The sequence below is a fragment of the Ahaetulla prasina genome, chromosome 5 (assembly GCF_028640845.1).
Source record: "Ahaetulla prasina isolate Xishuangbanna chromosome 5, ASM2864084v1, whole genome shotgun sequence".
NCBI lineage: Eukaryota > Metazoa > Chordata > Lepidosauria > Squamata > Colubridae > Ahaetulla > Ahaetulla prasina.
This window is the reverse complement of record NC_080543.1, coordinates 56,696,266-56,722,392: the sequence shown is the minus strand read 5'-3', so window position 1 is coordinate 56,722,392 and position 26,127 is coordinate 56,696,266. Positions and strand designations below refer to the sequence as shown.

At 38.4% G+C, this 26,127-nt stretch overlaps 2 protein-coding genes across 3 annotated transcripts in view; both read right to left on the bottom strand.

Moving 5' to 3' along the window:
• Window positions 1-24,166, bottom strand: part of MRPS6 (mitochondrial ribosomal protein S6) — a 37,529-nt gene extending 13,363 nt beyond the window's left edge. The window contains exon 1 of the mRNA XM_058185106.1: window positions 24,027-24,166. Within this exon, the coding sequence (XP_058041089.1) occupies window positions 24,027-24,071 (45 nt within the window). The 5' untranslated portion in view covers window positions 24,072-24,166. The remainder of the gene's footprint in view (window positions 1-24,026) is intronic.
• On the bottom strand, window positions 64-24,745 carry SLC5A3 (solute carrier family 5 member 3). 2 transcript variants are annotated; one of them, XM_058185088.1, is made up of 2 exons: window positions 24,604-24,745; window positions 64-13,138 (listed from the first exon to the last, which is right to left on the bottom strand). In XM_058185088.1, exon 2 carries the CDS (start codon window positions 12,844-12,846, stop codon window positions 10,714-10,716), a length of 2,133 nt encoding a protein of 710 aa, XP_058041071.1. In that variant the 5' UTR covers window positions 12,847-13,138; window positions 24,604-24,745; the 3' UTR covers window positions 64-10,713. The 2 variants fall into 2 exon arrangements, with proteins under 2 accessions (XP_058041071.1, XP_058041070.1); XM_058185087.1 differs by lacking the exon at window positions 24,604-24,745 and adding an exon at window positions 24,027-24,167 and having other exon boundaries at window positions 9,723-13,138.
• Window positions 24,746-26,127: the final 1,382 nt, after the last annotated feature.

The window sequence follows — 26,127 nt, the reverse complement described above, 5'->3', positions numbered from 1 at the left end:
GTATTTCAAAATAATGTGTATAAAGTCACTGGCAATTACTTTTAACTGGCTGGACTAAAAAAGAAGGGGAGAAAAGACAGACGTTAAAGGAAGGAGAAGTCCCAAAAGTTTGATTACTCTCTTACCTATTTGCAAGAATGTACAAAAAACTGAAAACAACTCCTTCTTAGGTACACTTTAGTATAGTTAAGAAAATTCAATTAAGAGAGGAATTCAATATTTTAGATCGTGAAGAGGAATTGTCTTGAGGTGCATATAAAATATATATAATATGGTTGACCAATCTTAATCACATAATTATATTAAAGGTTATTATTTTGTGAAGCTGCATTAACTATCCAGGGCGGCATGTCACTCATGGGTTAGACCTGCCTATAATCTGATGTGAAAGGGGAAACAGATATTTAAGTAATACTCTTGTTGTGACTCGTCCTCCCTCCTCTCCTCAGACGGGCCCCTCCCGTCTCCAACCGGGCCTTTTATCAGACTCTGAGTCTGATAATGAAGATGAATGGCCTGTCATGCCTCCATCCCCTGGCCCTGGCCCCATGCCCGGAGAGGATTCCAGGAGTGAAAGGACAAGCCCGATAAACCTCACTCATACAGCGTATGTTCCTTCGGCTCAGCCTTCAGAGCAGGAAGCCAGCCAGGTGCTGGAATTATTCGGCCCTACTCCCTCTGACCCCTCCCTTTCCCTGACAGCAGATCGAGCTGAAGACAATTCAGATTGGGAGGACCCTCGCTTCCGGAGATCTGAGAGGCGATGCCAGCAGAAGGAGGGGTGGGGCAGGCCTGGATAAATGCTGAGTCATGGAGCCACACCCCACAGCCTATATAAAGGACCTGCTTTTGGCATTCCAACCTTGAGTCAAGCAAAGTCTTATCTAGTTTGCTGATATTGGACTCTATCGCTGAAGTCACAACTTGGACTCCTGCCTGCCCTGATAAACCTCGAAGGAATTTGGCAAGCTGCAAAGGCTTCTTTGCCAAGTTTGTTACGGACTTCCTTGACTCGTTCGTGAGAGTGGGAGTGGGACACGACAACTCTAAAGAAACAAGGATGTATTTTATCATATCTGTATAGCTGTATGTTATTGTCTATAGCATCTCCGTTCAACTTTATATAGGTTGTGTTACTCTAAGCTTTTAAACTGAAACATTTAACAGATTCTTGCTGGGTCAAACCAAAGATAATCTAGTATAAAATTAAAATGTTTCAAGATAGTAATAGCAATCTGCTCCTCAGCATTTCCACCATATCTATTGCTCTCTTTGAACCAGGTAGCTTAATCACTACCTTCGGGCTCTGATTTTACCAAAATAATGCAAGCTAGAGACTATCACATCTTCAATCCACCACCTGTCGGTCTCCCCAGAGCTATAGTATAAGATGGAAATATGATTAATATCCATTTTATTACAGCATGCATTATTTTCTAATCATTGGTTATATCTCCCCTCAGCTACATTACATAATCCTCAATTTACAACCACAATTGAGCCCAAAGTTTCTGTTGCTAAGCAAGATAGTTGTTAGTTTTGCCCAATTTTACAACTTTTCTTGCCACAGTTGTTAAGTGAATCACAACAGTTAAATTGGTAACATGGGTTAGATGAATCTGGCTTCTTGTTGATTTTGCTTGTCAAAAGGTCACAAAAGATGATCAGATGACCCCAGGACACTGCAACTATCATAGTAATAGCAATAGCAATAAAGACTTCTATACCACTTCACAGTGCTTTTACAGCCTCTCTAAGTGGTTTACAGAGTCAGCATATTGCCCCCAATAATCTGGGTCCTCATTTTACCCTCCTCGGAAGGATGGAAGGATAAAAGGCTGAGTCAACCTTGAGTCTGGTGAGATTGGATCTGCCAAATTGCAGGCAGCCGGCTGTCACCAGCAGTATCCTACACTACTGCATTCTAACCACTGTGGCTCATAAATATAAACTAGTTACAATATCTAAATATTTTCTTTTCCTTTTTTTTAACTAAAAGTACAACTTACTAGTTATAAATTTCATCCTTCTTTCCCAGCTCTACAATTTTCTTTCTGGATAAACCAACCAGGACTGTAAACAGTATTTAAAACAGAGTACTCCTGAGAGATATTCAGTACTGTCATTTCAACTCCTTCGTGACTCATAATAGGGGATTTGCACTTTTCACAACTGTTGTACCCGAGTTGTAATTTTCATTAAATTATCCAACATGATCAAGTTATTTCTTAATTAGTCAAATGTTAGTTTAAAACCCACCAGTATTTATGTACTATCAGAGTAAGCAAGCTATGGGCCCATAGCTCCCATTTCTATGAGAATTAGGAACTACTCTAATTGGGGAAAAAACAATTAAGATCAGCAGATTGGTTGCCTAACATTTAGAAAAATGAGTAGGAATGCTGTGCTATTCTTATTTACTGTCCTTAATCTCTCAGAAGCTTGTAATAGCATAGACCATAGTATCTCATTGGATGGTTCAGCAAGTTGACAACTAAAGACACTGTATTGTAGTGTTTGTATTCCTGCCTGCAGAACCATAATCAAAATAGGACTGGAGGACCTGTTCAATACCATGGTAATCATGTACGGAATTCCATTGCATTTGATCTGATCTCCCATGGTGCTGAAGCCTGTATAAAGCCATTGGGAAAGGCTGAGGTTTGAAAAGAGATATACAAATGCCTCTCAATTTTGTCTTTTTCGTCTGACCCAGGCAAATCAATAGACGAATGCTAATAGAAGAATGCTGGTGGGCTGTGAAGAGCTAGATGAAGGCCAATTGCCTGAAGATGAATCATAGAAAGATAAACATTAGCGTGGAAGTTCATCATCTCCGAATAAGTCTATCCAGAAACTGTCCTTAACACAATACTACATAGGATGACACTTGCCCTATAAAACCAAGTATAGGATGTATGGCTACTCTTGGATACCAAATAATCACTGAAAGTGCCTCAGTAAGGAGAACCTATGCCAGCTTCAGACAGTGAGTCAAATTTAGCAATTTATGGATAAAAAAGCCTGATCTCAGCAGTACGTGCTCTGGCAATCTCAACTAAATTATTCCATATAATTCTACCCTTGAAACAATCTGGAGATTACAGCTGGTGCACTAAACTGTCTAGAGTAGTATATTGGCCATGTTATCCTTACTTTTCAGGTGCTATACTGGCTGCAGATAATATAGTGTACTGCACTCAATTTAAAGTCAGCTACTTACCAGTAAAGCCCTAATGTGGCAGCAAACCTTTATAATCAACTTCCAATGCATCTGAGACCAGTTCCCTTGTTTTGCATTTTAGAAAACAATAAAATGCACACAGAATTGAAGCAGACAAATGATTCCATTAAAATATTGGTGCCGTAAGCTATCTAGAATTATTTTCTGTTAATTACCACTGTCTAAATTGGAGTATCATAAATTGTTCACATAAATCTCTTAACAAAATTGAATAAAAATTTTAGACACAGCAGACTCTCAAGAATATTTACCTATTAAGTTAACTTCTAAGATCATTTCAGAAATACTTGCATTTTTGTACTTTTTATTTAAACTTTGTACAGAAGTTTTAAACATTTTCACACAGTAACTTGGACAGGACAAAATTCTATATTCAAAAAATGTAAACTGCAAGAAATACAGTTTTAATTATACAAATACTCTAATAAGAGTTTCATGTTGAAGACTAATCGAGGAGGCAAAAATACAGATACAGTATACAACAAGCAATATACATACAACTAGCAATAAGATCAGAGTTCTCCAAAACAGTTTTCTTCAATATCTTATTGACAATGTTCTATACTTAAGCCTTCATTCCATGACAAACTCTGGGAAAGATCATAGTAATGTTCTATCAAGAAATATTCATTTCCTTAACATTTCTAGATCTATATTCCTACTGTAATAATTCTATTTCATTGAATAATATGTCCTTTATCGACAGATCATGGGCATTTAAGATTTTTTATTTAAGACATCTAGAAGTAAGTTTATACATATTTATGCTTAGTTGATTCATTTTCCCCTAAAGTTTAAACACTTGACATGTTCCACATTACCATTTTATTTTTTTGCTCTGTGAAATGTTTTAAAAAACTATTGACTTCTAATTTACACACATTGTAGAAAATACAACAGCAACAAAAACAAGATACCAAACATTTTTTTAAAAGTATACTTATATATATCCAAAGGTGAAAGAAAAATTAGCATCACACTGACACTGTATTTAAAACTTAAAGGATGAAGAAAAAGGTATTTACTTAATAAAAGAACTTGCTTTCTTCTTGAAGAAGACTACTAGGTTTTTTTTTTGCACAGCAACTATTTTTATAACCACCTCATTTAAAAGCATGTGTTCATAAACACTTTCGTATGTGTTCATAAACAATGACTGTCGTATGTCATTGCCATCATTGCTCAGTACCTGACTTTGCCCATGAAGAATCTTACATAGTGCATTACAGCACTATGGAACATTTTACACAAAATCAGAACACAAATGAAGTATTTGTTTAAAAAAACAAAACATTCCCAGAAATAGTTATGCAGTGTGTGTGTGTGTTTATGTGTGTGTGCCTATGAGTGTGCTATTTTGTAAGCAGGATTTAAAAAACTCTGAAATAAGGACTTTTAATTATATCAAGTTACATTTCAACTATTCTAAAGCTAACAAAAATACATTTAAACATCACTGAATTATACACTTATCTTGAAAAAGTTTTTAAGTACTTTACTCACCTTTAATTCATAACATCACATGTAATAACACTAGCTTTATTTTCAAAACGTTAAGGGCACAGAATACAGAATATACTGAACAATTAAATTCCTAACTTTAAATACATAATTTAAAGTTTTCCGTAAAAAACTAAATTTATGAATTCAGTATGCAGTTTCTGGGGGAGGGAGGAGTTTCTCTTGTAGACAACTCATACAAAACATAATAATTTACCTTAGATTAAGAATTTAAAATAAAGGTATGCTACTAAATCATTGTTTTCTGATAAGTGTCCTTATTACAGGGGTTTTAAACTCAAGGCCTGGGGGTCGGATCCTCCTCCCAGGGTGCTTAGATCTGGGCTGTGGGGCCGCCCTGGAAAGGGCAAAGGACTGGCCGACCGTGCCTCTGCCAGTGAAAACGGAGCTCGAGAGGTATCCTCCGGAGCTGTTTTCACTGGCAGAGGATTGCAGAAAGTGTCACAGCCAAAAACGGAGCTCAGGAGCTGTTTTTGCTGCCAGAGCACTGTCACCACAGGGATCCTCGACATGAGTGACATTGAGCTCGTCACGCTCACCCTGGCCCCAAGGTCAAATAAAACCCTGATGTGGCCCTCAATGAAATCCGAGTTTGACACCCTGCTTATTAGAGCTTGACAGCCTACAGCCCACACCCTTCTTTTTTTCATTTAGGAAAATATTATTCATTAGAACTGATTTCTGAGGTGTAAGGACACTAAAATACTAGTTTAAAATTATAGAAAGAAAAGTGAAGCAGTCAGCTTACCATCTTCTTTTGTATTTGTATAGCAAAGCAGTGAAATGGGATGGAAGGACAACTTTGGCAAAAAAAGAGAATAAAGTACTTTCCAGAATAGAAGCTATGATTTCCCTGAATATAGTAGAAAAATAAAGCCCTCATACATCTTTCCGTACATTTAAATATACAAATTAAAAGCCCATTATATTTCTTAAAAAGGTATTCTTGATCAACTGCTATGATAATATACAAGACAATACTATGTCACAAAAATTCGGGGGGGGGGGATCCCATGAAATTGCCTGGATACATTAAGAGAAATTTTTGTACATTCCTGCATGTAGACTAAACTAGAATTCTCCAGATGTTCTAGACACTTACCAGAATTCCAGCATTAGACAGCAGCTCTGTGACTGAGGAAGGCAAATCTAAACTATTAAACACACTGGAAAATTGCTTAGGTGTTAAGAAGTAAAGCTGATCCATGAGAAATTTGCACTTTCGTTTGGGTACCACCAGAAATTGTACACTAAACCGTAAAATAGAAGGACTGTTATTAGCTAAAGAGTCTACATTGCTGATCAGAAGACCAACAAACACTTATTCATGGAATGTAAAAGAATTCCCAGGATAGTCAAAACGATCATCCAAGTTGGAATGCTATTTAGTGTTATTTATTAGAACTGATTTTGCAGTGGTATTAGAAATTTAGGATTGTTTATCTTTATTAAAATGCTACACTTTCCTAATTTTTAAGAGTGTTGTACATATTATGCCTTCCGTTAATGTAAAAATAAATACTGAACGGCCATTATCAATCAATGTAGGCTATGATTTACTATTTAATTCGTCTTCAAGACTAGACTTACAGTTCTACTTAGAAAAATATATGTGCTCCTTTATGGCATAGATAAAAATGTGAAGTCAGCAAAAAATAAATGTTTTCATCACAATGAGATGTGGCAACCTGACAAGGTTATACTTTGCTACTAAAAGGCACTATAACAAGCTATTACACATTTACTTACTTAATTTGAAGAATTATATAAAAGAAATGTTCAGTAGTAAGAATAAAGGAATATAGAAAATTCAGTTGAAATGATTCTTATACTGATAAAAGAAACTAGAAGTAACACTTAGATTTTCCTGTACCACAAACAAATAACAAAAACAGGGTTGTCACATTCTAGAATTTAGAACATTATGCAGCCCAGTATAGACAACCATCTTAGAACATGGGAATCAATAAAAGTGTTTCAAAATGTCACACTCATAGCAAACCCTCACAACCAAAAAGAACATACCATATTTCTATGTTAAGTAGAAACTTGCAGTCTACTTCAATTAACCCTAATTAACAAAACAAAGTATGAAATTGTGGCCTGACTGCCCATTTAACAATTTAACCAAAGGTTAACAACTTATAAACAACCTATACTGTAGCTACATATAGCCCCCAAATCCTGTTCTGCCATCACTGCAGAAGCTCAGGAGTTAATCATCAAGCAGTACTGGGAGCACTGATTTTACAGGTGAAAGGGATGGTAAAAATCATTGGTTGTACCTTTAGAAAGATTATTGCACTATAATCCCCCCCCCCAAATGTTTTAAAATGGAAAAACTGGCTTTACCCATTTGATGACTACGGCATCCATCTGTCCCATATAACCATTTTTTTTTAAAAAAAGTCTACAAACTGGTTCCCTAATTCAAGTTTAAGAGATTTCAATAAATAAGCACAATACCATTCACTACATACTGTATTCCAATAATTGTGCACAGTGTATTCAAATAGCTTGTTTGCTCACTGTTAATTCCAAAGTGATTTGGAAACTATTGTTCCCACAAAGATGGCATGATGTATTCTAGACTCATTTGCTGCTACTTACTTGTTGACATGATACAATGGTCCTCAACTTATGTATTTTGCCAGAAACCAAGGTTTACTTCTGTTTTCCAGCAAAAAATGCCCGTTGTAGACAATGGGTTCACTTAATGATCACAGCATTTACTTAACAGTGGCATATGTCACTTAATGACCACTGTAATTCTCTTAACTGCTGCAGGAAATGTTGTAAAATCAGGTCAGTTATATGATGATCTGGTTAATGATCAGCATGACTTATGACTGTAATCGCGGCCACAATTATGATTATGAGTCAAGGACTGCCTGTACTATACTGAATCTTAGTCAAAAGGCAGAGACGCATTATTCAGGATCTCCACACATAACAAAAGAACTAAACATATGACTAGCATTTATATAGTCTAAACTATATAAAGTAGGAAAGGGAATGTTACTGGAATTCTCAAATATTAATTGATACATTTTTAAAATGTGGCAAAATTTCCCTTACTGGTTAATTGGTCCAATTTCAAATAGACTCAGAATTAACTCTGCCATATGTATTCATAATACCACACACGTAATAAATTACTTGAGATTAAGACAGTGAGAGTATTGGACACTGCTATTTTAATGTGTCTGTAAGGCTATTCAAGGTATTTTGAGGGAAATACCTTGGGAGGAAAAGGGAGGGAAATCGATCCCTGAGCTAGCCAATCTGCATGTCAATGCTAGCAACTCATTCAATATACTGAGTACTTTAAGAGTACTAGAAAGAGCAATGCTACCTTACCTCAGGAGAAATCCACCTTTCATCACTAGCATCATCTGGGGTCTCTAGTCATGGAAGGCAAATATGTGCACTACTTCAGATCTGAAGCCAAAAAGGAGCTTTGGAGCCAGCATGAACACACATGCCACATTGGTCAATACCTCCTTAAAGAAGCTGTACTTTCTTCTTGGCTTATAAAGCAGCTATAGCCCAGGAAAATATGCATTTGAGTTTGTGAGGTACCAGAATAACCCACTACCTGCTCTAAAGCACTTTTTTTTAGCATCAATGAAGTATTTATTACACGTGCCTTGAAAAGGCTTTTTGGTCCTGTTCACAAAGAAGCTCAATTCATGGTAGAAGCCAATAAAAACATAAACCTGCTACAGTATTTACAAAATACATACACTGCTTTTAAAATTATATCGTATAATCAAGATTGAAACCACAATTTAATGTCTTTATATTTTTCATATTAATTCCATCATTCGGTAATAAATGTCACTTAATGCCATAATAATAAATATCATTTATTATTCAGTAATAAATGACATTTTTTTCACCAACCTTGTGGGAAAAAGTCTAAAGCAAAATGACTCAATATGCTATTGCCAATGAGTCAAGTCAATTTTTGGTTATCTTATTATGCTGTTATAATAGTCACTGCAATCTCAATCTGTTCTAAGGTACAGATAAAAAAGAAAAGAAAGTAAATGTATTTTTTGCATTAGATGCTTCAGTTCTGCAGTTCCAATTACAGACAGAACTTATGGTCCTCCAATGTTAGAATATTTGAATTTCCATCAGCTGCAGATAGCATGACCAAAGGCCAGGGAGCAAGAGAAGTACAATGCATCTGATGGGGCATAACTTTACCACTTTGAAGTGCAAGAATGCATTTTGTTGCAAAACTGCAGAGGTGAGCTCAATTCTAAACAAAGGACAAATTCCCTCTAGCCAGTTATGAATGATACTATAGAATGGTATATATTTTTGTCAAAAGTCATAAGTTTATTTGTGTCTGCCAGTTTCTGCTTCCATTGGCCCTGTGAATGCCAGCACTGTAATGGAGAGTGCATCTATTGCTCCTCGCACAGCCATTTCAAACTGGGTATTAAAAATTGGCACGAGATAGGGAGGAGGTAAGAGTCATTTTTCTGTCTTTGCTATAACTACGGCCTCAGAACAGGAGATTCTTCCAAACACATAACAGCTGACTTTCTGTTATCTGAGCCCAAACTAAAACGTGATGTTTCCACTGTTTTAGTCTATGCAGTTTAAAAAAAAAACCACCACAACCCAGGGCTTGTTTGGCTTATGCATAGGGAGAGGGTTGGAACATTGGAGGGAGTGATAATGGTGGCTGAGAAGAACATAAACCCCATCTGAGTTGCTGGAAAGATGGGGGGAGGGGATGTCACTAAATTCTGAACTTGGAAAAAGGGAAGTTAAAAAAAAAAGTCTTCTTGGATGAGGTTAATTGGATTAGAAGGGAAAAATTTTACTCTATGTTTGGTTTATGTATAACAATACCTTGTGATTGACCCGGGAAGCGGGGGGGGGGCGGTTTGGGAGGGAGGGGGGAAAAAGGGGGGGGGGAAATGTTTTTGTTTTTTAAAAACTTTTTCAATAAAAAAAAGAAAAAAGTCTTCTTTTGTACAAAATTGCTTATTTCACAGTGGCTTTTTTTTTTACCGTGGAAAAGATTTCACAAAGGGTGGTTTCACAAAGAGGATGCTAGAGGTTGTTAGGGATTTTTTTTTACTTTTCATTCTGCAAGAGGTTGGAGGAATCACCTAGTCCTACAATGTTAATGTGTAAATTCAATTTTAGGAAAACATCCCAACATACCCAAGAAGTATTTTTAGCTGAAAATACTTGGGGGATTATTTGGGGGGAGGGGTTTACCACCATTTATACTGCCATTTTGTCTCCAAGTAATCTGAACTGTAACACCAAACAGGATAATTTGCAAAGAAAACTTAAATCAATTTGTAGAGTATCAACTAGGGAGATGTAAACTGGACCATTCTTTCTGCGTAATTTGAATTTTTTTTTCAAACTTACTGCTATTATTGATAAATACTTCATCTAGTGAATTGAGAAAGGGAAGTATTGTACTCAGTGGGTGCATAATAATTTTAGATGATATGAATTATCATTGTGTAATTCAGTTTTAATACTTAGATATTTGTTGGGAACCTAGTCAAAAACAATGTTTTGAGTACTGGGTAAAAGGAAAATAATCAGAAATTATTAAGATGACTCATAACTGTATATGTGTAATTTACCAATATTTGAAGTGTTAGTACCAACACTAACACTAGTTTCACCGTGACCATTTGCAAATTATTGTGATTATTTATTTTAACAAATTAATTTCTTACTTTGATATATTGAAATTCAACTTTTGGTATTGAATAAAATCCCCATTCTGCACTGAAATAAAAACACTAAGCTACACGATTTGTAATGATTTTCAAGCTGGTTGAAAACAATAATGCAAAGGAAGCCTGAGATATGAGACATATAACACACATAATTATGTATTTCTCCAAGGACCTGTTGTCTGTTTTTTGAATGTCAGGCCACACTCTTTAAAAAACTGTTCACAAAGAAAAATAAACAAACATGAATATTCCAAGAAAACACACACAAAATAATCCACCATTAAGTAATAATTTAACTTTTGGAGTCTCTTCCAGCATTTGTAGACAAATAGTCTCTTCTTCCCTCTTTTCTTGGATGACTCTATTGTTCACATTTTTGCTTTTAAAGCCACAGAACCAATCTATAAACTTCCAGTCTTTGTCATTACTCTCAATCTCTTCACTCTTCTTGTTACCCATAAGAGCTGCCTGCCCATTAGAGTAACAATCAACTGGTGTTTCAACTTCACAGTTAAAAGTAATCACTGGACTGCTATCCACCCTGGAAGTAATTAGAAGATTGACATTTTCAGGCTGGTCATTTTTAACATTTTCTTCAGATTTCCCATTTGAAGATACCATTACACCATACTTTAACACATTCTTCTCTTGGGCTTCATATGGACTGCTTGTTAATGTATTTTCTTTCACAGTTCTGTTTTTTGTAGACCAAAATGTAGTTGTACGAATTTGTTCCTTTGAAGGTGGTGGGGTCAAAAAGCTGATTATTATAGCCACAATTCCAGTGATCCAAAACAGTCCGGTAGCAACATACATATAATGGATGTTCTTGATAAAGAATGGTCTAGTGTCTGGCTGGTTACATTCAGGGACACGATAGATAAATGCCAGAATCAGCCGTGCAGCTCCTAAAGCAAATCCAACCATCCCACCAAAGAAAGCCCCTTGTTCATTACAACGCTTCCAGAACACACCTAAAAGAAATATAGCAGCCACTGGAGGAGTCAAATAGTCCGCTACCTCTTGTATATATAGATACATTTGACCTCCTTGCATTTCCACTATTATTGGGACCCAAGCAATGCTTATTGCAACCATGAAAGCAACAAAAACTCTTCCAACAATCATCAGTTCTCTGGATGATGCATTCTTCCTTACGAGGAGCTTATATATATCCAGTGTAAAGATGGTACTGGCACTGTTAAATATAGAGTCCAAATCACTCATTAGTGCAGCAATCATTACAGCCATCATAAGGCCCCGCAGACCAACAGGAACAAGATTCATTACCAGACGCGGATAGGCAATGTTAGAGCATCCAGCTCTGCTTCCACAAACTTTCATACAATGTTCTGGATTGATGCATGCAATGTCATCTGCAAACAATATCCGTGATATCATACCCGGAACAACTATAAGGAACATAGGTAAGAGTTTTAAAAAACCTGCCATCAGAGTGGATCCTTTGGCATGAGCAATATTTTTTGCTGCTAACACTCTCTGGACAATTACTTGGTCTGCACACCAGTACCATACGGAAGCTGGAGTCTGTCCCAAAATGAAACCAGGCCAAGGTATATCTTCATCAGTTGGTTCACGTAACATTTTCAGTGCGTCAGGTTTTGGGTCAACATGGCAATGATTAGTACTGGAAAGATTATGTGTCAATAAAATCGATGTAACATTTGGTTTGGCCAACATGTATCTTCGTTTAAGCTCTTCAAATCCACCCACTTCTGTAATACTTATGATCATAAGTGTGAAGGCACCAATAATCATAAGCAAAGCTTGAACTGTGTCTGTGTAGATAACTGCCACAAGACCTCCAGTCACTGTCAGCAATGCAGTCATTCCAATCAAAAGTATCACTGATAAATAAATATTCCAGCCCAATGATTCCTGAATGAACAATGCTCCTGAATACAAATCTACTGAGAGTTTGGTGAAGATATAGAGAATTAGAGACAAAACAGCAAAATATACTTGAATTCTGTGCCCTCCAAATCGTTTGGATAAGTACCCAGGCATGGTATATATTCCAGATTGTATGTAGACCGGAACAAAAATCCATCCCAAGAGTTGCAAAAGCAATAAGGCATTGAATTCCCATGCCCCCACGGCAAATCCGCTTGCTGCTCCAGATCCTGCAAGCCCAATGAAGTGTTCACTTCCGATGTTGCTTACAAACAAAGAAGCACCAATTGCAACCCATGTCATAGATCGCCCTGCAAGGAAGTACCCACTTACAGTGCTTCGATTGGATTTCCACATGGCAAAAAAGCCTATGCACAAAACAAGCACAAAATAGAGCGCCACAATGGCAATGTCTGCTGGTTGCAAAGCCGCCCTCATTTTTGTAAAACAAGTAACTTCCAAATGCTGATGTCCAGGTCACAAACCCCGAGCCTTAGTAAGATAAATCAGTTTAGTTTTATAAACACTGTGGATCAAAAATCTGTCCTTTGGTTTGCTGTCTTGATAGCAGTGGATGCAGTATAAATCTGAGAAGATAATTTTTTTTCCGCTTCTTAAATACTTAGTGTGCACTTTATTCTCCAATCCACAAGAGCATCATCATTAACTTTGTTGATGTAGGAGAAATTCTTAGTTGCAGCTAAGTTTAGTGAGGCCTACTGTACCAACCCTGCAAGGCAGCAAAAACAAAAGATAAAAGATTGAATTAGAGAAGGCTTTACTATGCACCAGAAAAACTTGAATTCTGTCATAACAAGTAGCTGAACATAGCTTTTCCTCCCTTTGAAATGCAATGTTCAATTTTACATAATTTAACACATAACTTTCAAAGACTGTAAACAAGATATATTAGTAAAGTAAAAGAAAGTGCATGCTTTCACTAAATAAACTACCAAATTTGCACACTAAGCATTAACTTGATCAGACAGAATGTTCTGATATTCAAAATGATGGTAAATCAGCATCACAGGAGTCTATTCTGAATTTATATATTGCACCCTTCAATTCTTTCAGAATCACAATGATCTCCAAACATGATTTACCTAACTTGATGTTTCTGTGCAATATTGTATGAATAGTGTTATAAACGTAATTGCAAAAGCTTTAATCATGTGGGAAATTATAAAAGTATGTTCCTTTTCCTATTCATTTGCTTCTCCAAACTGATCTTTATTGCACCCAGTTCCCTTTTCCTATGGTAGCTGTGCACATACGCATTTTTTTCATATAATTTCTTCAAAGCTTGAAGATGAACATGCTTTATATATTCATCTTCTATGCTCAATATGGATTTTTCTTTTTTATGTCTAATGATAATGCAGTTCACCTCTAGTAGGCCAAAGCTAAATTCTGGCAAGATGGAGGACTTCTAGGAATGTAATGAGTTCAGGAGTTGTTTTACTGAAGTTGTGCATTTCCTCCATGAAGAAATGGTTGAGGAAGTGGAAGTTGTGAAAACCTTGGGAAATAATTGTATCATCCTAGAATTCACCATACAGGGAGAACTATAGTTAATTAGATTAGTGTCCTATATTTCAAGACAGGTGACTGCAATAAACTAAGAAAAAATGTGGGAAAAATTGTGGGAAGCATGTCATGGATGGAAATGCTAAAGGGTTCAGTAGAATTAGGAAATTCTGAAAAATAAGATTAATCAGGGACCAAATTAAAACAACACTAGAAAAAAAACCAAGAGACAGGAGATGTTATTGGTATGGTTGCAAGAACTCTTTGATAAACTGAGAAACAAAATGGATACGTTTTTAAAAATGAAAAGAGGAGTCATATAACAAAAGAAGAATATTGGAAAATAGTCCAAATCTCTTTAAGAATGGGGTTAGGAAGACTAAGGGTCTCAGTGAGGAGGCTTGCATGGAAAGCAAAAATAACCAAAAATATTTCTTTGGATGGAACATGAGAAGATTAAGGAAACAGTCATTCCATTGGTTGGAAAAGATGGCAACAGGGAAAAGGCTGAACTGCTTAACTCCTACTTCGCATCTGTAGTTTCACAAAAGGACAAGAGGTCCAGCTATCGGAAGGTGAACCATGATGGGGGGCAGAAGAGAAGCCAAGATTAAAACAGGCACATATAAGTGGTAAGAAAAATGCTAGTTCCTTTGAATGAATTCAAGTCAGATGGATTACATCCTTGGCTATTAAGGAACTAGATAAAATGATCTCAGAACCATTAACTGTAATCTTTGAGAATTTCTGAGTGTAGGGAAAGCATCAGAGGAACAGAATGGAAAAGAGCTGTTTAACACTGTTCTGATCTTTCAGAAAGGTAAATAAAAACTGTAGACAAATCACCTTGACTTCAGTACCTTAAAAAATCATAGAAAGATCATAAAGCAGTGTGTTTGCAAGCACTTAGAAAGTAACAAGGTAATTATCTGAAACCTGCATGAGTTTGTCACAGGTTATGTCAGATTTTATGGCTTTTTAAAAAATAATTGGCTAGATTAGAAGGATCCTGGTAGCACCTGATGGAGTAAAAATTGCAATTCATACAAGCTTAAGCCTTTCACTAAAAGTTGTTATTTAGGAAATGTATTACCACATCCCAGATTTTTTGCCACCCCAAACTAACACAGCTCTTCAATGATTATGATGACTAGATTAGTAGATTAAGGGAATGCTCTGGATGTAATATAGATAGAATTCAGTAAATTTAATAGTTGACCATAGTCACCTTCTCATATAACAGAACAGTGAGGGATGTATAGTCTTACTACCAGATGGATTCACAGTTGGTTAAACAGCAATGTTCAACATATCTTTAATAAATCTACATCTGCATGGATAAATGTATGCAATACGGTAGCTTAAGCTTCTGTCCTGGGACCAAGTGCTCTTCAATGTTTTTTGAAATGACTTAAAACAGTGGACAGAAAAACTGCTCAGTAAATTTGCAGATGACAGATAGCTGGGAGGGTGGATTGCTAACCTCTTAGAAAATAGACTCAAAATTCAAAAATATGTTGATAGAATTGAATATTAGACACTTTCCAAGAAAATGCAGGTAAATAGCAAGAAATGTAGTGTTCTGCACTAAAATAAGAAATCAGATGTACAAGTGTCAGGTAGCTGGCTTATCAATAGCATTTGTGAGAAGATCTGGGTATTTATTTAAATAAACAAACTTATTTATCCAGTATCTCTTTGTTTCACTGCATTCGTAGTATAGATAGTTCTTATGTAACAATAAATGGGATTGGAATTTCCATCAATAAGCCATGTGGTCATAAACCATGATATTATGTGACTACATCACTTAGTGACAGCAATCCTGGCAGTCCCTGTTGCTGTTGTTAAGTGAGGACATTCTGCAGCTTCCTCCTGGCTTCTAACAACCAAAGCCAGCAAGACGTTGCATGTCCCAGATAGTTTACAAATAGGCTGGCAAGCAGCCAAGTAAGTGACTGCTGCCGTGTGTGTGTGTGTGTGTGTGTGTGTGTGTGTGTGTGTGTGAGAGAGAGAGAGAAAGAGAGAGAGGGGGGGGAGAGAGGGAGAGGGAGGTGGCTGCAGAGGCATATGTGAGCAATTTCAGGTCCTTGGGTGCTTGCTGGGGGGGGAGGGGATGGAATTGAATGAATAGTTGCAGCAGCATGTACAAGCAATTTTGGGTCTGAGTGTGACTGAATATCAACCTTCAATACTGCTTCTATTCACTCACCACCCCACCCTAGAATGCTTTGGAGGACACAAAACAGGTCTATCTTTATGCTACTCTGAGTACCTATCTTTCTCCTTTATCAGTTACAACTTTGTTTGCGAAATAAAACTGTGTAATCTAGAAAAATCCTCAGTAAAACAGTGTGGGCCTTTCAGTTTCATACGTTATCCTTTGTTTGTTTAAAACTGTGACGGTAACTGTGTTTCTAGTAATAGGGAATCATGCAGCTAATAGAAAAATATTCTAAATATTCTGAAAAAATAAACAACCATGGAACAAGGACACTCAAAAGGAATGTAGGCTGAAGCATACATGATAACTGAAATTAGAATAAAGCTGACTGGAACAAACTAATATGAACATAATTTATCAATGTAATAATACAAGATAATAACAAGATAATAACAATATCGGATTATTTTTCAAAACCACTGAAAATGAACTTAGAAAAAGCAGGAATTAAGAGAAAAAGATTAAAGTGAAGAGCTCCAAGAAACAAATTTAATCTTTTTAATGCTACCAGTTACTGTTCATCCACATATCTACTGATATAAATTTAGATGTTATATACTCTTCAAGTTATATATTAAGAAAACACATTGAAAGAATTCAAAGTGACCTGTTACACCAGGGGTTTCAAACTCAATTTCATTGAGGGCCACATCAGGGATGTATTTGACCTTGGGGGGCCGGGGTGGGCATGGACGTGGGGGGGGGGTGGCCAGCTTGACTTTACTTGTCTTGAGGGCACCTGTGGTGGCCCGAGCACTCTGTCAGCAAAAACGGGCTCCTGAGCTCAGTTTTTGGCTACAACAGCTTCCTGCAACCCTCTGCCAGTGAAAACAGAGCTCAGGAGGTCCGCCCGCAGCCCTCACGAGCTCCGTTTTTGCTGGCAGAGGCACCACGGGCTGGTCTTCTGCTTTTTGTAGGGAGGCCCTGCGGGCCAGATCTAAGCACCCTATGGGTCGGATCCAGCCTCCAGGCCTTGAATTTGACACCTCTGTGTTTATTTATTTTATTTATTTATTTATTTATTAAATTTATATACCGCCCTTCTCCCAAAGGACTCAGGGCGGTTTACAGCCAGATAAAAACAGATTACATAAAAATTAAGAACATTTTAAAAATCTAATTCAATTCAGCCGAAACAAAATTTAAAACTATAATAGAACCATGATAAAACCCTGATAAATTAAGCCAGCCCTGCACGATAAAACAAAAAGGTCTTCAGCTCGCGTCTGAAGGTCCGGAGGTCAGGGAGTTGACGAATCCCTGGAAGCAGCTCATTCCAGAGGGCAGGGGCCCTCACAGAGAAGGTGACGGCACCCTGAGGAGACCCTCCCTATGGGAGCGCACAGGTCGATGGGAGGCTATTGGTGGCAGCAGGTGGTCTCGTAAATAACCCGGTCCTATGCCATGGAGCGCTTTAAAGGTGGTAACCAACACCTTGAATTGCACCCGGAAGACCACCGGAAGCCAGTGCAGCCTGCGCAGGAGAGGTGTTACATGGGAGCCTCGAGTTGCTTCCTCTATTACATTCTGGACCAGTTGGAGCCTCCGGATGCCCTTCAAGGGGAGCCCCATGGAGAGAGCATTGCAGTAGTCCAGGAAGGAAGTGACCAGGGCCTGAGTGACCATGCATAGAGAATCCCGGTCTAGGAAGGGACGCAACTGGCGTATCAGGCAAACCTGATAAAAAGCTCCCCTGGCAACGGCTGTCATATGCTCTTCTAAAGACAGCCGTACATCCAGGAGAACGTCTAAGTTGCGGACCCTCTCCATAGAAGCCAATGACTCACCCCCAACAGTCAGCGATGGAATCAGCTGGCTGTACCGGGATGCCGGCATCCACAGCCACTCAGTCTTGGAAGGGTTGAGTCGAAGCCTTTTCTTCCCCATCCAGACCCGCACGGCCTCCAGACACTGGGACATCACTTCAACGGCCTCGTTGGGGTGGTTAGGGGTGGAAATATACAGCTGAGTGTCATCAGCATATAGATGGCATTGCACCCCAAAACCACAAATGATCTCACCTAGCGGCTTCATGTAGATGTTGAACAGAAGAGGCGAGAGAACCGACCCCTGTGGCACCCCACACATGAGGTGCCTCGTGGCCGATCTCTGCCCTCCTGCCAACACCATCTGAGACCGGTCAGAAAGATAGGAGGAGAACCACCGAAAAACAGTGCCCCTCACTCCTAAACTCTCCAGCCGTTGCAGCATGATACCATGGTCGATGGTATCAAAAGCCACTGAAAGATCTAATAGGACCAGAGCAGAGGAACAACCCCTGTCTCGAGCCCTCCAGAGATCATCTACCAACGCGACCAAAGCCGTCTCCGTGCTGTACCCAGGCCGGAAGCCGGACTGGAACGGGTCAAGATAGACAGTTTCATCCAGGTACACATTTTGGCAAGGAAATGAAACTCTAGGTTCTATCTCAAACAGAACTAGTCCATCTGGCTTGAATCCCTAGTACAGGTCTCCTGCGTGAGCAGGGGGTTGGACTAGATGACCTCTCTAAGGTCCCTTCCAACTCTGTTACTGCTACTCCACCCACTACAACTCTGACAGAACTAAAGCTTATGCACCTTACAAATAAACTACAATATTCCAATCCTTGAACATCCAAATTCATACAAAGTAAGGTAATACATAATCAAATAACACATCACAGGTAGTCCTTGACTTACAACAGTTCATCTCATTACCATTCAAACTTACAAAGACATTGAAAAAATGATATATAACACTTATAACCAGGGTGGATTTGATTTAAATCATGTTGATTTAAATCATGATTTAAATCAGTAGTAAACTCACCCCAATTCAGGATCTTACAATTGCTTGCCTGTTATAAGTAAGGTATCCTGCAGTCCACATGTATAAATGATTGTCTTATTTACAATTTTATTTACTTATTGAATAGACTGGTGAGAAAGGTGAAGATTTGCAAATTATCTCCAGGTTTACCTGGGAATTTTTTTCCCAGATATTTTTTAGAAATGACAGAAGGCCCATGGAAGAATTATTCACTGAATGTCTGAAGATGCCCAACTTCTTTCACATTTCTTTATATTTTTGCCCTTTGTCAGCAATGAACTACTGCTTTGGCAAGCACAAATATTTAAAGCAGTTCTGAGGTATTTTTTTTCTATGACCATCCCATCCTGGAAAAAAAAATCAGAAGGAATCTGGTAGCATTTTTTCCAACCTCTGGTAGCATTTTACCAACCTTAACGAACAATCAGAAAAGATACTACTAAACTCCTGATTTTTTGCTACCACAGACTAATTTGACCCTCCTCCTAGAATCTCCATCATGAAAATATCTTCCTGAAAAAAATTATTTGTAATTGCAAATTTAAAAAATGGTCTGGCTTCCCTCAAGCTGAATTCACTGATACTTTACAACAGATCAGTGGTTGATTATGATTGACCTTCTACTTGGGCTAGAGAAGATCTGTTTTGCTGTTTTCAGCAAAAATGATCAATTATCAGTACTACAGATTACTTTCATGCACCTTTTAATCAAAGTTCATGTGTACCAAGAAACTTCACACAGTTGTACTGTCAGCAGGGAACTTTAAACTAAACAGAAGTAGCATTTCAATCTGTTAGTTCAACAGTTCAATCTGTTAATGCAGAAGCACCCTTGTCCATATACCATTTATTTGATCCTGCCAGCAGTTACCTACTCCTTAATGCCAACTAAATCAATTAGCTCCAACTTAAACGGGCATTGGTCTATTGAATGGTCTACATCCGCCAGCCTATATAAAAAGTAATTACAACCCAAATAAAAATGATAAAAAGCTTTATCTTTAAATCCATATACATACAATGTATAATTGAACAATTGGAGATACATGGAGAGGTACTGTTGTAATTTACTGCAATTTATTCTCCAGTCTTTATTTGCTGCTTTGAACACAATTTAATAAACTTAATTACATATATATTCTGATGCTAGGCATATATAGTGTGGACCCTACACTCTTGACACAGCCTTGCAATGAAACTTGCCAATTACATAACAATTACCCCATCATTCTATTGGTACAGGTAGGGCTTGACTTAACAACCAATCATTTAGTGACTAATCAAAGATACAACAGCACTGAAAAAAGTGACTTATGGTTTTCACATCTTTGATTGCTGCAGCAATGCCATGGTCACATGATCAAAAGCTGGACATTTTGCAACTGGCATGTACCATATTCTTCGGAGTATAAGATGCACTCCCCCCCCAAAAGAGGGTGAAAATTTGGGTGTGTCTTATACACTGAATGTAGCCTCGCCCACCCCCATCCTTTGGCCTCTGCCTCCCAGCAATTTGCTTCTTTGTAGCAATCAGCCCACTTCAGCACAAGCAGCTGATTATCAGTTGGATCAGCCTCCCGACCATCAGCTGGTATAATGTGATCACCATTTGTAAACTTTCCAGCTAGCTTCCAAAAAGCAAAGTCAATGGGGGATGCCGGATTTGCTTAATGATCACATCTTTCACTTAACAACTATGGCAAAAAGGTCATAAAATGGAGCAGATCTCACTTAACTGCCTTGCTTAGCAACATACATTTTGGGCTTAATTATGGTCATAAGTCGAGGACTATCTATGATGATATCTTACAAAAGCATGTATGACTAAATTTCATAAAGTCTGTTTTTAAGGCACACTGTCAATATTTAATAGTCAGTGACCATTTTTCAAGCCTATCAACCAACAGAAGAATTCAAAGAAGCAATCAATAAGTAATAGGAATCTCTAAGTATGACCACGTTCTAGCCTCCATGAATATATCAAAAAGAATAGAATTTTGGCCATAAACAAATCAGTTCATAAATGAAAGCTCATTTCTAAGACAATGCACTGGAAAAAATTCCAAATGAAAAAATGATATAAAAACTCATAATGTTTGATCAAATTAACTGTTCAGTGCATTACTATACTTTTCATCATTCTTTTCTATTCCTTTATATACTGGGGAAAAGCAGTATATTTTTGTAATTTCCTTATTAACAACCTGTTCTACAATGAACTTTGCTATTTCCCAATACCTAAGTTATATATCTAAATACTTTCTACCAAAAGCAGAAAAATCAATAGCTTCAAATATGTATTGAGTAAAATTGTATTTGCTATATAGTAAAACAGTACAAAATTCTCTTGAGTAATTTGAAATAACATATATTACTTGAGTCAATTTTAAATGTGCAGTTTTTATCCACAAACAAATGAAGTCAGTGAATCACTTTCTATGAATGGAAAAAAACGGTATTTTAATGAGAAAAAAGTTTAGCTCTCTTGCCCTCTTCTGGACAAGTTCATAAAGTACATGCATTTCTGAAAGGACAAAAAATAGGAATGAGAAATACATCTCAAGCTTAATAAACTGTGATTGGATTTAAATTATTTTCGATACCTTTTTAAATATACCATTTTTAAATACCATGTTTATTATATGATACACCTATTTTTTGTCATTAAGACAAAGGATGGTTGTTGTTTAGTTTCTTCCGTTATAACAGTGAATACTGTAAATATTCTAGATGGTTTGCACTCTTGCTTCTATTGTATTTCTATCTCAATTGATTCAGGTATTTTTATCCTCAGAAAATGTATGTTCTTGGCAATATCAATCCACCAGAACAGTTTCACCTGACTAGCAAATACACCAGTACAATAGTGCCTTTTAAACTGAAAATTCTAAATGTAAGACCAAATGCAGAACAAATTAAAGCAATTCTTTATGTTGTTTGTTCATTAAAAGGCCACACTGAATTATTTGTATTCTTAAATCTACATAGTAATGATTTGGAAGTTTTCTATCTAAACATGGAACTCAAAGATGATCGATAAAGATTATTTCTTGGGCACGTGTTTCCTTTAAGAAGGTAATCTCTGTTTCTTTAGATCAGCGGACAATCTGATTTAAATGTCTGATATGACATTATGGCAGGGTTGTTGGGTTTGTTTGTTTGTTTGCGGATAGTGAACTTTTCAGCTGCAAGATCCTAATTCTTTGGACTTTAATTCAGAAATGTCTACATGCTGCTTCACAAAATGCTTGGTAGCACTTCAACAGAATCTGTCTACGCTTTCTATTTTTAAAATGTACTGTACTTTACATCTGAGATGTCCCAAAATTATATGGTCCAACAACTTGTATATCCTGAAACATAGCTAATTTATCTTGCATTCTATGGGAGCACACCCCAGGAAATGTATGGATATTCAACATTAAAGTAAGCAATCAGGAAAAAAAATATGTAACGATACTCCAGAATCTGTAAACCCAGGCCTCAAACATCAGAAACACAAAACTCAAATAAAACTGACTACGCGTATTCAAAACATCATATGTAGAATATATAATATCTCCCATGTGTATAATGAATTTTTATTAAGCAAAGACCTCCATAAGCAAAGATATTTTAAGGCTGTAAACATATACACATCTCCTCTGAGTTAACCTCACTAACCACAGTGGGACTTTGCACATGCTGCATGTAGAATTATAGTGCAAGGAAATACTGTGAGCTCCAGTCTTCTGTATCGATGAGAAAACTAAAATTTCTAATTAAAGCATTCATTACCAGGTTACCTGAATAAATACATTTAAAAAGAGCATCATTATCTATTTCGTTTTTCGAAACTATGTCATGCTCTTCAGTATTTACCAATATCAGAAGTAATATGGAGTCAGACTCATCAGTAATGAATCACCAGTATGTGCTTCAGGAAACTTCCCCAGAATTTTCTAGAGTAGTTGGGTTATTTCTGCATGAATCTCAAACCCGCAATGTGAAAAACAAGCCCTCTGTTCTTGAGTTATGGGCTCCCACCCGATTCCTATCTGTATTTTGAACATCATGTATTCATGATGTTCAAAATATCATGTATCTTCATAAGAAATCAAGCAATCTTTCAATGCTACCCTTCAAGCGCGGTAGAAAACGCCAGCTAGTTTCAAAGGTAAAGTCTAAAGGCTCCTACAGTAAACTTTAAATAAAAAAAGTCAGTCCCAGCAATTTATGTTCTATTTATATGTATAAAATTCATGTTTCTGTATCTCTTGGAAATCAAAACCTTCCAATGTGGGGAGAAGCATCGAAAAGGTGATCAAGTAACAACTATCAGGAGAGCCGTTTACCAAGCACGCAGCTTTCCAGAAGTGCCAAAATGAAACGGTCCAAACAAGCTGCGATCAGGCTCGATAAAACACCGCCGAGAATTAACAAGGGGCAGCGGGGCGATTTTTGCGTTGAAAGGGAAGCGCCTGCATGAGCGCGGCCCGTGCAGAAGCCCAAGCGCTCGGGAAATAGAAGGGAAAAAAAAATACAGTAAGTTTAAACCTGGCACCTTTTACGACGAAGAGCGGCTCCTTTAATCGCGTTTTGTTATTATTATTTTTTTTTAAAAGCAACGAGACTACACGTGCTCCTTCAGCGTTTGGGGAGATGGGGGGGGGGGAGAAGTCGCTTAAGAAGCAAAGAACAACTCAATTGTTTGAATTGCGAAAGCGCTCGTCGGATTCTCCCGAAGTGATTCGCCGAGCGATAATGAAAGAAAAGCCAGCAATGGCGGGAGAGAAAAGGCCGTCCTTTCGGAGCCACACGTTGCGGCGGAGAGGAAGGAGGACACATGGTCGGACGTTCAGGGCTGCCGGGAAGAAACCCGGGGCGCGCAGAAGCCTCAGAGGGCTTTTGGAAGCTGGGCGGCCCGGGGAAACCCACAACGTCTGAAACGTGGAAGGGAAGGGAAGGGAAGAGAGGATACCTGGCGGAGAAAAGAAGGCAAGGGCACAGAAAAGGGCAGTGGCTGTTCCACACACACACGCGCACGCACAATTACACAACGTCCACACTCACTCACCCGCTGCATGGCTTTCAGGATCAAAGCCAACTCATAACGGGGCATCTTTGGCGGAAGAGAAGCAGCTCAGCCCCACCAGACAAGAGGAGTGCGGTGGTCCCCAGCTGTCCCGAGCAGGAGGCGGCTGGGTGTTTAAAAGAGGTCGGCTGCTGCGCTCACCCGGCGGGCCCGCCCCTTTGCTGGCGTCAGGCGGCGCTACTCTTCCCCCCTCCCCTCTCCTCGTCCTCCCAGGACTGGGGGGTGGGGGTGGAAAGGGACTCTTTAGGCGGGCCGGTCCCGAATTATGCCGGGAGACCCTTTATTTTCAACTCGTCCGATTCCTAGGAAAGGCGGCCCCTCGCTTGAAAGAAGGCCCCCGCGGGCGCTGCCTCGCCTTCCCCGTAGTGATGCCCGTCCCGCCTTTTCTGCCGCTTGGTTTCTCCTCCTCTTTTATCCGTGGCCGCAAATACTACTGCAGAGAGTGGAAATTTCCACTGAATCCCGCCCCCTTCTCCTCCTCTTGAAAGCTGCACATGGGAACTCGCTGCCCCTGCGAGACCCCTGCCAGTAAAAGCCGCCTTCTGACCCAGAGCCCCACCTGCAAGTCTCCAAGCCGTTTCCTCCCCCGGCAGACATGAAACGGACAGCGGCTCTGCCGCCGACCCTGTGCGATGCCAGTGTCCTCCCTGCCTCCGTTGCCAGCACCTTCCAGAAGCTTCCAGAAAACACCTGTGGGTTTGCAAAGCTTAAGCTCCGGAAAAGAAAAGAAAAAAAAACCTGCCTTCGTGCACACAACACCGCAGGCGTTTGGGACATTCCCACGAGCCACAATAAAACGCCTATACCGCAAATAACTCCGCACGGAGTTATTTGCCGCATGGTTAGCAAAGCTAACCGAGGCTCTGACATATTTCACATTTCTCCGAAACAGAAGTTTACCATACACCCGCCAAAATAAACCTCAAGCCTCTTCCCAAAAATAAATTGCTGTGATGTCTACAATGGGGATGGGAACCCAGTGTTATTTCACTGCCCTGTTGTAGTCCCTCTAATTGTATTTCCATTATTGCCGGTTTAGCCTTTCTAAAAACATACCTTTTGTATTCAGGCTGTTCCCCAACCATTGGCATGCCCAAAAAGGGAAAGTCAGTCAGGAAACGGAATACAATACAGTATATTATCTTCTAGTCTTAAATACCGTGTAAATCAGCCCCCAGTTGCTATTCACCCTAAAGATACAGAGATACACTACAAACTACAGAACCCAGGGCAAAGATCTAGATTCCTTTGGTCCTATATTGTAAAAGTACAAAACAGAATTCTCCTGATGGAGGCAGACACTTTGAGCCCAAGATCTAGTTTCCCTAAAATAACACAACCCCTATGTGAATTTGAATGGGTTAAATCAGGGGTCTGCAATCTTAAACACTCAAAGAGCCATTTGGACTTTTCCCACAGAAAAGAAAACACTGCAGCCACAAAACCCTGACTATTTCTTGAGTAGCCACAAAACTAGCATATGAAGTTGAATTAAATGTTCTGTTTTCTTCTGAAACTTTTCTTGGATTTATCCGTGATTGGCCTACCGGTGGTTGAAAAACTCAATAAATCACATGCTGGCAGGTATCGCACATTGGCGGTTGTGATGCATATTTTGAGTGACAGCTGCAGCAGAGGGGTGAAAGAGCCACATGTGGCTCCAGAGCCGCAGGTTGCTGACCCCTGGGTTAAATTAACATGTTCCTCCTTAGAGCCTTATACAGATTAAACTACCACAACCAGATGCAATTGGTGGGGTAGATCCAAACCAAATAGGTCAAGGGAAAGGAAAACTATTATATATTACATATGTAATTGGTATCTATTTTTCCCTGCCACTTTGCAATAAATTAATATTCACTTAATTGAATCTTAACCCAATGGAAAGCAGTATCTTCCATATGCAGAACTGAGATAGATAGATGATGGATGGATGGATGGATGTAAACTGTTGGTAGAAATCAGGTGGTCACTTTCTTCTCTTTAGAATCCTTTTTAGAGTAAGGTTATATCCTGGATTTCAACAAAAGCTGCCAGCAAATAAAAAAGTATCTACAAATTCCAGGGTTTCTGATATCAATTT

Excerpts from the sequence above, each read along its gene's own strand:
- SLC5A3 (XM_058185088.1), bottom strand. The coding sequence starts at position 12,846 with ATGAGGGCGGCTTTGCAACCAGCAGACATTGCCATTGTGGCGCTCTAT.